This window comes from Lachancea lanzarotensis, scaffold LALA0S01, assembly GCF_000938715.1.
Source record: "Lachancea lanzarotensis genome assembly LALA0, scaffold LALA0S01, whole genome shotgun sequence".
Classification (NCBI taxonomy): domain Eukaryota; kingdom Fungi; phylum Ascomycota; class Saccharomycetes; order Saccharomycetales; family Saccharomycetaceae; genus Lachancea; species Lachancea lanzarotensis.
The window spans coordinates 1586620-1599382 of record NW_019212879.1 but is presented as its reverse complement, the minus strand read 5'-3'; the positions used below and the strand labels follow the sequence as shown (position 1 = coordinate 1599382).

Sequence of the window (12763 nt, the reverse complement as noted above, 5' to 3'; positions counted from 1 at the left end):
ATTCTATAAAAGATATCTAGTCTTGCCTGATAACGTCGTTCCTATTTCTATACCTCGCTCAGTCTTCTTCCGTCTATGCTGTATTACTTTGCCTGTTACTAAGACCCTCTTTTATATGTTATTCTTGGTCCATTGTGAGGTTCACTAGAAGACTCTGCTACTGGTTGCCTGTCTAGCTTTCACGCCTCACGTAGACTGTTATATCTTCGTCTCAACTTCCCAGAATCTGCTTGACCTTCGTATTGGGGTTGTGTCTGTTTCAGCCTATACTTTTGTCTTTCGTCATTCGTCTTTAGTCCTTCCAAGGACAATGTCGCCATCCTTTCTGAATAGAGTATGTTGTGAGAATCACAACATCTTTTCAACAAACATCCGATGTAGTGTAATGGCTATCACATCACGCTCTCACCGTGGAGATCGGGGTTCGATTCCCCGCTTCGGAGGATTTCATTTTTGGCTCCCTTCCATGTAAGGGAAACAATTCGTCAAACATGATATCAAAAATGTTCATTTCGTATCAAACGATATCAATTCTCTCATTGCTTCACATCTGATTCACAAGACGTTCATGCTCTGATTTCCATCTCTATGCCACCACCAATAGTGCCCACTCTTTCGATAGTTCAAACAATTTCTTGCCCTTTTCTTGAAGCCTTGTCTCGATCTCCCTCCACACTATTGCAGACCCTTTCCTCTCTTTCTACACATGACCCGAAACCCTGGTAACAAACACCGTTGCTGCCATTCCGGTGTTCCGCTGGTTGTTCTAAGCAACACACCGTGCGATTTCTTACGTAAATCCGGTGGGCCTCACGTTTTTCCGCATCAGCTTCTCTTTTTATCAATCTCTGCGGTCCCGTCTGTGTGCCTCGGGCCCCCGGAAAAACTTTCCTACTTCTTGGCCGGAACATCTCGTTTTTTTCCCGGATAAAATAGAAACCCAAAAAAAATAATGTTTGCGGGGTTTCGCCGGATGATATGGCCAATATAAAATTATATATATAGGAACGATGGAGGAAGAGAACCTGCATTATAAAATCCACGACGTAGAGACTCGATATATCAATACAAAACCACTCAACCAACTTAACCACGAACTGTACCATCTGTTGGCCATCTTTGGTACTGTTTCAAACGAAAAACAACACACGGCTCTCGTGTTAAGGAAAAAAATAATTTATAGTTTTTCGATCTGGAGCCAGAAATCTCACCCATTGTAGGACGAAAAGACAAGAAGAGGAGAAAAAAGATATTCGAAGAAATAAAGCGTAAGCTTCGGGACTGAAATAGGTTAATAGTGCATTCAAGGTTTCGAATATCGGTCTTGTTTTTTTTTTTTTACCCCCGCAAGATTAGCAAGCTTTGTAACGAGGTGAGGAAGCGTCTTCGGGTGAAAAAAAAAGAGAACAGTGAGCCTGTAAATTTCCATTTTTTTTGACGTGTTTTGACGCCCTGGTCTTTCTGTTCTTGGAGCCGTTATATCAGCACCACTTCTACACCACTCCCACACAACTCCCACACCAATTTCATGTTTGTGCTGCCACCGCCGCCAACTTCAACGAAAAACGCTTTGCCCGGGCTTTTGCCCAAACGAAAGGGACACGATAATCTGGCACCGGTGCCAGAGGACCAAGAATTCGTAAATGCACCTCCGGAATTCGCAGATCGTGCAAGAGATGAAATTCATAAAAGACTTCTTCTGACCCGCAACAAGAGAAACGGCCCGGCAGACTCAAATGGAGCCCGTCATTCGTCACAGAATCGGGACCATCAACCCCGTCGCGATTCAGACACCGTTTCGCTCGCCACAACATCCACCAATGGGTCTAGTGTCTTTTCCACTCCCAGCCATACCACAAACTCTACGGGGTCCACATCGGCTAGCTCAGCTGCATCATTTATTGACTATTTCGACAAACCCCGCTCCATTTTGCTGCAAGATGCTCTGCCCAAGACTTTTTACGACATGTACGCTTCCGAATTGTTATTGGATTCCCACAATTTGCTTTGCAATGGTCGTCCTAAGTTCACCAAACGGGAGCTACTCGATTGGGATCTCAACGACATACGTTCGCTCTTGATGGTGGAGCGCTTACGTCCTGAATGGGGATATAAATTCCCGACTATCGAATTCGACACCACTTCTATCACTACATCGGCCTCCACGGCCAAGACGCCCGTACCGCAATTCCGGTTCCAGCTTTTACCGCTGGATTCTTCAGATGACATGATAATCCGGTGTCTGGTCGAATCAGATTTATACTTGGAGGCAAATCTTGATTACGAGTTCAAACTCACCAGCGCAAGGTACACGGTAAGTGCTGCTCGAAAGCGTCATGAACAGCTTGTGGGCCGTCATGAACCGGTCATGATCCTTTCGAAACCCGAATGGAGAAACATTATTGAGAACTATCTGCTTAACATCGCCGTTGAGGCTCAATGCCGGTTCGACTTCAAGCGTCACTGTGCAGAGTTCAAAAAATGGAAGCAGCTGCAAGCTCTGGTGAAGAAACCAGACATGCCTCCCCCTTCCACCATTCCTCAGCGCAAACGCGAACCTTCTCTGTTGAGGAGAACGTTATTGAAGAACACTGCCATCAAATCGACGTCGTCCTCAATCCCCGAAGAGACTTTGCCCATCGGCACACACACTGCGTTCAAAGGCTCCAGTCCCAAGATTTCCTTGACTAAGGACGAGAAGTCCATGTTGTGGTCACAGTGCCAGTCTCAGGTCTACTCGAGACTGGGACTCGATTGGACTCCCGATCGCGTCTAATTCAACTTTTTCATCTTTATTTGAGCAGGTCTCATATATTCTGCATAGGCGACAACACAGGTGGTTCGTCCCGCATCCCAAGTATCCGACATATTTCACTACGTAAATGTGCTAATAGAACAAATCGAAACAGTTAACACTGTAACAATAATTCCAGATTCTTTATCAACAAACACTCGAAGTGTCTCTGCCAAAACTTCACCAGTCTCGTGATGCGTCAAAGTTCCATAAACTTTTCAAAATTTTAAGTCAACTAAGAACAACTAAATCATGCATTTAAAACCCATCACAACATCTTTTTCAAAAAACATTCAGCTTCCATATACGCAATGACCGGTATGATTTCACTTATTTATTGTAGTTCAAAATCCTTTGAGGCAATGGGATCTCTCTTAACGCAAAACCCTACTAACTTTATGTGGTTCTCGCCCTTGTAAGCAGATACATCCAAGAAACAAGACGCTGCTGATCTACTGGCTTCTTTGAACATTGAGGGCAAAAAAGAAGCCGAGGAAGCCAAGAAAAACAACGCACATAACAAACCTTCGCAACCAGCGCCAAAAAATACTATTTCTGAAACTTCGAAGCCTGTCGAGAGTAGTAAGAAAGACCCAAAATCACAAGAGAAGGACTCGAATTTGGTGAAATCCGAATATGAAGTCAAGGTGAATCTCGCCGATCTGCAAGGCGACCCTAACTCTCCTTTATACAGTATCAAGTCCTTTGAGGAGTTAGGGCTGGCACCAGAGCTTTTGAAGGGACTATATGCCATGAAATTCCAAAAACCATCTAAAATTCAAGAAAGAGCTTTGCCCCTACTTTTGAATAACCCTCCAAGAAACATGATTGCACAGTCACAGTCAGGTACCGGTAAAACGGCTGCTTTCTCGCTGACAATGCTGTCTCGTGTCGACATCACACAACCTGCAACCCAAGCCGTTTGCCTGGCACCTTCAAGAGAGCTGGCCAGACAGACTTTGGAAGTCGTTCAAGAAATGGGTAAGTTCACCAAAGTGACTACACAGCTCATTGTACCAGACTCTTTTGAAAAAAATAAGCCTATTAACGCACAAATTATCGTTGGTACCCCAGGTACCGTGCTGGACCTAATGCGCAGAAAAGCTCTACAACTGGGACAAGTCAAAGTCTTCGTCTTAGACGAAGCTGATAACATGCTTGACAAACAAGGTCTAGGTGACCAGTGCTTGCGTGTCAAGAAGTTTTTACCAAAGGCTACTCAGCTGGTGTTATTTTCTGCCACTTTCGACGACAGCGTCAGAAACTACGCTCGCAGGGTTGTGCCGGATGCGAACTCGCTGGAATTGCAGAAAAACGAGGTCAACGTGAGTGCGATCAAGCAGCTTTTCATGGACTGCACAGACGAAAACAACAAATACGAAGTACTGACAGAGCTATACGGTCTGTTGACCATTGGATCTTCGATTATTTTTGTGCAAACCAAGCAAACTGCCAACGTGCTGTATGCCAAACTCAAACAAGAAGGCCATCAAGTTTCGATTCTGCACGGTGACTTGCAGAGTGGTGAGAGAGACAGACTAATTGATGATTTCCGGGAAGGGCGCTCCAAGGTCTTGATCACAACTAATGTTCTGGCGCGCGGTATTGACATCCCATCTGTGTCCATGGTAGTGAACTACGACCTTCCCACAACGGTCCAGGGTAAAGCAGACCCTGCCACCTACATTCACAGAATCGGAAGAACCGGTAGATTTGGCCGTACCGGGGTAGCCATCTCATTTGTCCACGACAGGAAATCTTTCGAGACTCTGACCGCTATCCAGAAGTACTTCGGTGATATTGAGATGACTCGTGTGCCTACTGATGACTGGGACGAGGTCGAGAAAATCGTCAAGAAAGTGTTGAAGGAATAAGCCTCAGAGAGGTAATCAAGTAAAATTGACGAGTAAACGCCGTCACTTACGTGTTGACGAAAACGTTCCTACCGAAGAAAAATTTTCGCCATACCGTACATATCCAGCAGACGCTCATCATCTATACAAGACTATATTTGATACACTAGTGAAGCCCATTTGGTTCTTACCGATATTTCTTACTCGAGCACACCACACCGTTAAACCCTGACGACAATGGCCTCACGTGTGAAACGACACGACCGTCCTAAACCATTATCGCTATAATAGGGTTCAAAAAAATAATCATCATCTGAACACTTGTTTATACCTCAATTTCACCACATTTCACCAACTGTATCGACCATTCACGATGGATAGTGCTAAAATTGTCAACATTATTATCGGTATGTTCTTGTAAACCATCTAAAGCGATGTGAGAGCTCTTTTATTCCTCTTTTACTACGGTTTCACCATTTGTAAGGGAAGGGTTTATCCGGGTTTTTGGTACTAACATTTTCAATTCTGTGCACAGCTTTGTTTCTACCTCCTCTAGCAGTTTTTCTAGCTAAAGGCTGGGGTAAGGAGTGTATCTTGGATTTGATTCTCACCATCCTATTTTTCTTCCCCGGTATGCTGTACGCCTTGTACGTTGTTTTGACCGACTAAATGCAGTTGGATGCCCTTTAGCAGGAAGATACAGCGAGATACAAGGCCCGGGGAAAAAAAAGAACCATGAAGAGTCCAAAAGATACCACATTTGGTGCCTTTCTCTGTACCCATTCCGTTTCTATTTCCTCCCCGCTTGGCGTTTGATCTTCATTATGTACTATCAACTTTTAATACTGAACTTTTATAATATTCTCCATATAAACCTGGCAAGACAGCCAATCCATTAACCGGCTGGTGTGCATTGTGTCGTCAAACGCAGTTTATTGTTTCTGAAGCATTTTTGAAGCTTACATTATCTTATACATTTTAAAGGCCTGAACTCGATATGGTTCTGGCACAGTAAAAGCTAAATTCCTTATATACAAGTCGTCTCCCTGGCCCACAAAGCTTACAGTTGAGGAGCCATCATCTCCATCAAAGGCGATTGGATGAATGCAACGCCTGCTACAAACAAACTCAAGTTGACCAAAACAGGGTACGCTGGGGTTTGTCTGAATTGTTCGAATCTGGAGGGTTTCTTGGCGGGGGCACCAGCACCTGGAGCGTTGAATCTACCGGACATTTTTGACGTATTCTAGATAGTGAGTGGTACAGATATAGACTAGTCTGTATGTGTGTTCACTCGGGTATATTTCAACAGTAGGTGGGCCCACAGGAAAATTTTGAAAAGTTGAAGACAGGCCTCACAGGATACGACAGAACACTAGAAACTATAAAGCTTCAACTCCAGTTGACTGTCACCCGATCAGTAGTGAGAAGTAAAGCTTGTCCATCAATAGCATTGTTTTGATGCTACAACGCGCAAGGTTTCAAAACTAAAATTTAAATCCAAATATAATATATATGGCCATTGTTTCGTGGCAATTAGCAATAGTAGAAATTAGGCGGGTTTATTCCATCGAGTGTCCTCTCACCGCCGAAAAGAAGAGGACCAGTTTATAATATATGACCAGCATAACAGAATGTGTGTGTATGTGTGTAATTTTTGTCCTTGAACGATCCGAATGTTATCAAAAAAGTAATGGTGACCGCTCGGGGCCGGTATTGTTTAGCAATCAAGTAAAGCAAAGTAGCAGAGCGGAACGTAGTGGGTGGGCAAGTCTTCTGGTCCTGCTCCTCCCAGCCTCCCTTCAGGACCGGCCTGATACGAGTTTGATCTCGCGGTCGTAGTTTTCCACTGCACTTGTGGAATCGCCTGCGCCCGCCGAGATGGTGACGGTGATGAGGTCTGAAAACCTGGTGAACGAGCCCTGGATCCCACTGATACGTGGAGTAGCGTCTTCGTTGTCGTCCAACGCTGAGGTGTTTGCAAAGCTTGTTTCCACGGTGTCGTCGTCGCCGCCGTCGCCGTCGCCGTCGCCGAATTCCGCCGGAGACGTTGCTGTGATCGAGTCCCAATCGGTATCACTGGTGTAGGGCGAGTTGGAGAGCTCGTTGTTGGGATCCAGTGGTTCTGAAGCCTTTGTAGTAGTAGCTGCTGCTGCCGTCATCGTACGGAGTGACACCCTTCTAGTCGGACCAATTTCCAAAGCTCTTTGATCGGGCCCAAAAACGGGACCTGCCCGTTTTCCGCGGTTCACGACCACCCTCCAAGTGTACAATCCGACATCGTACACATAGAGTACGGCCAAGGGTCCCAAAAGCACCACCACTAGCGAATACAGACCCAGTCTTAAAATTTGCGCTACCGTTGTGACAAAAAGCCATCCATAGTCCAAACTTTGCCAAACCGCTTCCATATTGCGGAACTTTTGCAAACTCGAGACAAAGCTACACTTATTCGAATACAAACCGTTGCTCTCTGGTCTTTCTTGTTCCAAGTTTTGATCAAAAACCCTATCTCATCTCGAAATTTTGATTCAAGGTTCATTAATGGAGACATATCTATCTATATATATATATATATATATATATATATATATATAGATAAATATACATATTAACATATACTAACATATATTATCATATATGCCTCTACAACGACAAAGACAAAACTAACCAAGACACACGATACACACGATACACACGATACATACTCTCACTTTTGAAATCACACATTTATCTATGCAAATATTTCCACATCGTCGATGTTTTCAACCGGACCACCCTAACACCACACCTTGAACTTCACATTATCGTAGCGTGTCAAAAAACTAATCAAAAAACCCGTCTTACCAAACTATATCGAACCTCAAAAAAATTAGTGTCAATCACACCATTTTCGTTTCTCTGCTCAATAAAACGTCTCATTATACTGTGACACCACTGACAACAACGGTTTTTTGCATAGATACACATGTGAAAAAAAGGAAGAGTGCTGTCCTTGAAATAAGCCGCAAACGAGAAAAGTCTAGAACCCGGTCAAGTAGTGGTGGATCGGGTCGATGCAAGAAAATAAAAAGGTAATTGCTTGCATGTGGACTTGTAGTGCAAACTGTTGCGAACTAGGGGAGGGGAGTGTGAAGGATCGGGTTTAAGTAGAGAAGAAACACATAGGAGAAGGAAGGTCACTGTACACGAATAAAGTTTTAAAGGTCTTGGGATTGACACATAGACATAGGTTGACCAGGGAGGACGGTCATCATGTCCGTGTGATTACACCAGGACCGGGGACGAATCCGGCGAATTCGACTTTTTGGCCACGAATCTTGTCGTGTTTTACAATTTTGGATTCTCGACTTTGCCAAGAATCCATCACTGTATACGTACATGTAGTGGTAGCACTGGAGCTTCGAGAACCACCACACGCCCATATTCATTCCTCTTTGATGGAGTTACCACATGTATTCAATTTCACTGCTTGTAGATGACCCGTAAGTGCACGTTGGAACCCTTCCTTCGGTTTCTCATCCTCGCACACTATTCAAACTGTGTGAATAAGTCAATATGTGGCTAATACATCTTGGTTTCGACACTGGTTCTGAATCTTATCTCAATACAAGTGCCTTGTTAGATTTCCAAGCTATCTTAGGCGTTTTGTGCTGAGATTGGTAAACTATATGGTATAGTGCCAATTGCGTAACCAGGAAATGACATACTAGTCTAAAATGACATCTCAAGCGCTAAGGTGAAATGGACCAATCGTCAAGATATGAAGCAACAAGACGTCAACGCTATGCAGGATTTGCAAGCAATCCAGAACGTTACCCACGGTTTGCTATTGTTGTTTCAAAAATCGTTTAAATATCCGTGGTTTGGTCAAACCAAATTTACCAAACTTACAGTCAAAAAGAACCGCGGTGAGATAAGTAAAATCCATAACCATAACCATTCACTTAAAGCAAATCATGACTGAACAAACGAAGCAGATTATCAACTCGAACACTGCCGACGTAGTCGAGCCTCAGTAGTTTGTGCCCGGATTCTTTTCCGGGCTGATCATTATATACGGAGTATCCCAAATCCTTGAGCATTCGAAACCAGCGAATTTGCTGACTGCATTCGTGATTAGTCCTTACTCCTGGCGATACACAGACCATGGAGATGGAATTCCGCTGTGTTCTACCAGCTTGAATTTCATCACGTTATACGCATATGCATACGTAGACATTGTTTCAAAACTCCCGGGTCTCGAGTATAACTAAAACCGCTGAGCGTGGATATCCACACCTCTATAAAGTTATTGACGGAGGTACGAAATGCTACTACTCAATCGCTTTTCAGACTGACATTAGCGTGTGCATGCGTGTGCCATGTTTCAATTGAATCATTCTATACGTAAGCCATATCCAATCCTTGAGCGAAATGCTTTGTCACCGTGTCTTGTTCCAACGCTGTGCTCCCCATTGAAAGCCCCAAGTGTCCATTCCAGGATCCTCGCTGTAGCTTCAGAATGCATGTCCATGGGCACCGCTGTCGCTAAATGTAGTCACATCGTACGACTATTTCTATCCAGACATGGGCGATGTCTGGCATCATAGCTGAAGTTCTCAAAAGTGCATCCCAAATGGATTGTAAGTCAATACTGACTGAATCGGGCACCTGCCTCTTCCATCGTAAGGCTAAAATCAGAGACTCTTAAAAATTCTGTCGCCAGAATCAGAGAGTGTTATTAAACAATCATCTGCATCCTCCAATCTCTGCACAGATGAATCGGAATAATTCTCACGTTTATTCTTCAACTATATACAATTCATGCGTCACATTTTCATACGTTACGCCAATTCCGAGAAACTAAAATGGCTCCCAAAATGGATCACAGTTAGCGACATTTAGGTACTTTCGGAAACCCTTATTTTAACGAAAAAGATCCCATTTTTTGATAACAACTTACCTAGCAGCGAAAAGATCCATTTGCGTTCACAACCGATCGAACGTGGGCAAATGCCATACCCTGAAATCAAATTTTGAAACCTTTAGCCTCGCAACAACTATTCGAAAATACTCGTCGTTACGCCCATTTATCTGACGCAAGAGCTCGCATTGAAACAGCACGACTCATGAATCAATGAGAATCAATTAAGGATACATGTGGAAAGCATTTGAGGTAGCATCCCGAAATCAAGGTTCGTCTTACGAACATGAGAAATTCGAGGAAACCGGGTCTTAAGCAGATGACTACGTTATACGAAACGGGTACCTCCCAGGTTGCCGGAGTTTAAAATGTCACAGATCACGAGATGCAATGACAGCGTCAGAACTAACTCACCCAAATATGCAAAACGTATCTTGGAAAGCCAGCGATGGCCCCGACCTTATACCAATGAGGAACATCAGTATTGGATTTGTGACAGTTTTCAGTTGTAACCCTGGTCAGAAAAACACGGAACCGTGGCCTTCATGTCTTTTGATTTACGTTTACCACTTTTCAAACTCATTACTTGCAACATCGATATCGACGTAGAAATCTTGTCCACTTAATATCACTTTATTCTTCTACACTTAAGGCAAACGCACGGTGCTTTATTAGTGCTCACTGTGAGCTAGTCCGTAGTGCTAAGTTGTAGGTGCGAAATTCGTACTTATCATAATCTCATTCACACTCGGACCCATTAGTGGAGTCTTTCAATGCGACGACGAAGTAATTGTCATTTTTTGTATAGATGGTTGCTAAGAGACCTGATTCGATATTTTACTATAGCTTTAAGACATCCCGTTTTTCACTGGCGAAAGTAAAGTCGGTGTAGTTTATAGAGCATACAAAAGATGACACTGCTATACGACATCAAAAGATAAGGCGGTAGTTACAGTTGTTATCGCATTGACTAAGCTCAACCTAACACGCCAATTCAAACTGCCTTTAGACATTCCAAACGAATTCACAACGGACCACAGACAGTTAGAATTAAACACATTTCGGGACCTCAAATATACGAAAACAACGTCGCAAAGTTTTCTTGAACGGGTCAATACCGGGCTAGTTAAAGTTCATACGCACACGATAGAAATTACTTAATTCTATTCATAAAACGCCCGGCGTCATTTTTGGATCAAAGCGATGTGTAGGCTTATTGATGGGGAATGGCATCATCAGTGACTGGAATCCAGCACTGCTGAATAATGGGCATTGGTTTTGATGCCTTGGATTTTGCACTTCCCCGGAGCCACCAGTGCTCATATAATGGGGTAAAAAGTGCAGTGTCACTACACACGGTAACCATGTTTTTATCTTGCCTCCATCACTCGATCTTGTCTGTACACATATCTCCCTCCGTTTCGTCTATAATTTACCTACTGGAAGCTTGTCAATTACTCCACCCCCACAACGCTCAACTCCAGCGTCCAGACTCTTCTTATGTGCAATTTGACCGGAACCTCAACATCCACAATAGGACCTTCGGGCAATAGCAGTAATTCACCGGTAGCTTTATTGTACTCTCCATAAAGTTTCAATACCAATTTCACTTCTTCCTCGCCCCACCAGCATTTCCGCGCGGGCTTTTTCCAGAACAACAAGAGTTTCGAGTTGATATCGGGCTTGGGAACGAGTTCGTACAACGTGGGAGGAACGTCTTGACGCTGCCTAGATCTCGAACGCTGTCTTGAAGAAGAACGGGATTTGACATTGTCCGCTAGAGATGAAAGTCTAGATTTCCGCTTATAGTCTCCACTTTGAGACGTTTGAGATACAAGTGGAGTCAACGACGGAGATTCAGATTGGGCACGCGACGCCTCAGTCCTGTCATCGTAATTGCGCTTGGCTTCTTCATACTTGTCACGAAACTCTTGCGTGGTTTCGTTCATCAAACGGCACAAAGATAAAGAGCTAATTACCGTTTTGCCCGGCTCCTGCGCCCTGTTACCCCATTTAGAAGAATCGTGAAATCCGGAAGAACATAGCATATCCATCAAATGTTGCTCAGCTGGCCCCAATTTACCTGGTGTCCCGCTTGCACTTTTAGCAGGTTTTTTCAGCCTATTAGAGCTACGAAGCCCTTGAAATACACTGGATTGAGATGACAAGTAGCTGCCGGCAGCTATCTTGACCTGAGCGATGAAGTTTTCGTTCAGTTCTAATTTCAAGTCTTCAGAAACGTTTTCAGGAAACGCCAATGATTGTACTGGCACACAATAGTAGTCCATGTCTTCTCGAAGCACTATAAGGCTGGGTTTTTCGTGCAGGATTTCGGCTTCTGAGTCAGAAGAGGACGAGGGGTTGCTTGAAGGCGATGTGAAGCCAAAAAACCTTGAAGGCTCATGGGAAACGTGGCTACGCTCAAATATTTCATCCACAGGGAAATTGATAAGGTCCTCTTGGGCCCGTACGTAGTTTTCCATGATGTATTCAAAACAGTCTGGTGGAAAGTTGCCCACGTAAACTTCGTCCTGCGATGTCAAATTCGTGATAACCTGTCCAGTTCTGTCCATAAAGACTCCCGACGGGAAAAGACACAATAATAGGGACTCCGGCAGCGACATCAACTGGTCTCTGGTGATACAGTAGTGGTTTTCCTGGATGTTCAAATGAATCAAAGAATCGTCGTCCATAAACTCCTGACCCTGATCTTGCATCAAAGCCGGTGGTCCCTGATCTGCAGAGACCTGCGTTATGACACTGTGAGGTTCCGCCATTTCCTAAAACCTTTTGAAAAAACACTCAGAGAACGGTTTTCAGAGAGGCCAAAAAAACTGGTCAACAGTTTTGACACAGGCAGTGTTTGAATAAGTAAAGTCAGCGGCCTCTGAAGCTCGCCGTTCCTAAACAATTGGTTGGTTTTATTTCTGATATATGGACTGTACATTGAATAACTTTGGTCAACGATGAGCAAACTAATTTTCAGGCGGGAGAATCTAGAGCCGGGTAAGTCGATAATATCAATTTGGCTATCGCTGGTGTCATGATGGAGAAAAGTGACAAGGCAAGAGTGTAAGAATAGTAGTGACACAACAGACGGGAGTGAAATGTTTGCTGGGTCGGCTGCAGACACTTCGAGTAGCAGTTGTGGTAGTGTCCGTGAACTTCGCGATATGTGAAAAGTTAGGAAAAACACATCACGTGATTTAA

At 43.9% G+C, this 12763-nt stretch overlaps 7 protein-coding genes and 1 non-coding gene across 8 annotated transcripts; 4 read left to right on the top strand and 4 right to left on the bottom strand.

The window, feature by feature from the left end:
• Positions 1–371: 371 nt before the first annotated feature.
• On the top strand, positions 372–443 carry LALA0_S01e17062r. Its single transcript has one exon. It is a non-coding gene; the product is annotated as a tRNA-Glu (tRNA).
• Positions 444–623: 180 nt separating this feature from the next.
• LALA0_S01e17040g (LALA0S01e17040g1_1) lies at positions 624–1106 on the bottom strand (the record flags this gene model as incomplete). Its single annotated transcript, XM_022774894.1, has 1 exon — positions 624–1106. One exon carries the CDS (start codon positions 1104–1106, stop codon positions 624–626), a length of 483 nt encoding a protein of 160 aa, XP_022626946.1.
• Positions 1107–1528: 422 nt separating this feature from the next.
• Positions 1529–2776, top strand: STD1 (LALA0S01e17018g1_1; the record flags this gene model as incomplete). The annotated part of the gene is made up of 1 exon (XM_022774893.1): positions 1529–2776. One exon carries the CDS (start codon positions 1529–1531, stop codon positions 2774–2776), a length of 1248 nt encoding a protein of 415 aa, XP_022626945.1.
• A 329-nt stretch (positions 2777–3105) lies between these two features.
• Positions 3106–4668, top strand: DBP5 (LALA0S01e16996g1_1; the record flags this gene model as incomplete). Its single annotated transcript, XM_022774892.1, has 2 exons — positions 3106–3112; positions 3215–4668. 2 exons carry the CDS (start codon positions 3106–3108, stop codon positions 4666–4668), a joined length of 1461 nt encoding a protein of 486 aa, XP_022626944.1.
• Positions 4669–5020: 352 nt separating this feature from the next.
• PMP3 (LALA0S01e16974g1_1) lies at positions 5021–5316 on the top strand (the record flags this gene model as incomplete). The annotated part of the gene is made up of 2 exons (XM_022774891.1): positions 5021–5054; positions 5183–5316. The coding sequence occupies 2 exons, from the start codon at positions 5021–5023 to the stop codon at positions 5314–5316; spliced, it is 168 nt and encodes a 55-aa protein (XP_022626943.1).
• A 391-nt stretch (positions 5317–5707) lies between these two features.
• Positions 5708–5881, bottom strand: TOM6 (LALA0S01e16952g1_1; the record flags this gene model as incomplete). The annotated part of the gene is made up of 1 exon (XM_022774890.1): positions 5708–5881. The coding sequence occupies one exon, from the start codon at positions 5879–5881 to the stop codon at positions 5708–5710; it is 174 nt and encodes a 57-aa protein (XP_022626942.1).
• Positions 5882–6449: 568 nt separating this feature from the next.
• LALA0_S01e16930g (LALA0S01e16930g1_1) lies at positions 6450–7058 on the bottom strand (the record flags this gene model as incomplete). Its single annotated transcript, XM_022774889.1, has 1 exon — positions 6450–7058. One exon carries the CDS (start codon positions 7056–7058, stop codon positions 6450–6452), a length of 609 nt encoding a protein of 202 aa, XP_022626941.1.
• A 3949-nt stretch (positions 7059–11007) lies between these two features.
• On the bottom strand, positions 11008–12330 carry WHI2 (LALA0S01e16908g1_1; the record flags this gene model as incomplete). The annotated part of the gene is made up of 1 exon (XM_022774888.1): positions 11008–12330. The coding sequence occupies one exon, from the start codon at positions 12328–12330 to the stop codon at positions 11008–11010; it is 1323 nt and encodes a 440-aa protein (XP_022626940.1).
• Between the last annotated feature and the right edge of the window lie 433 nt (positions 12331–12763).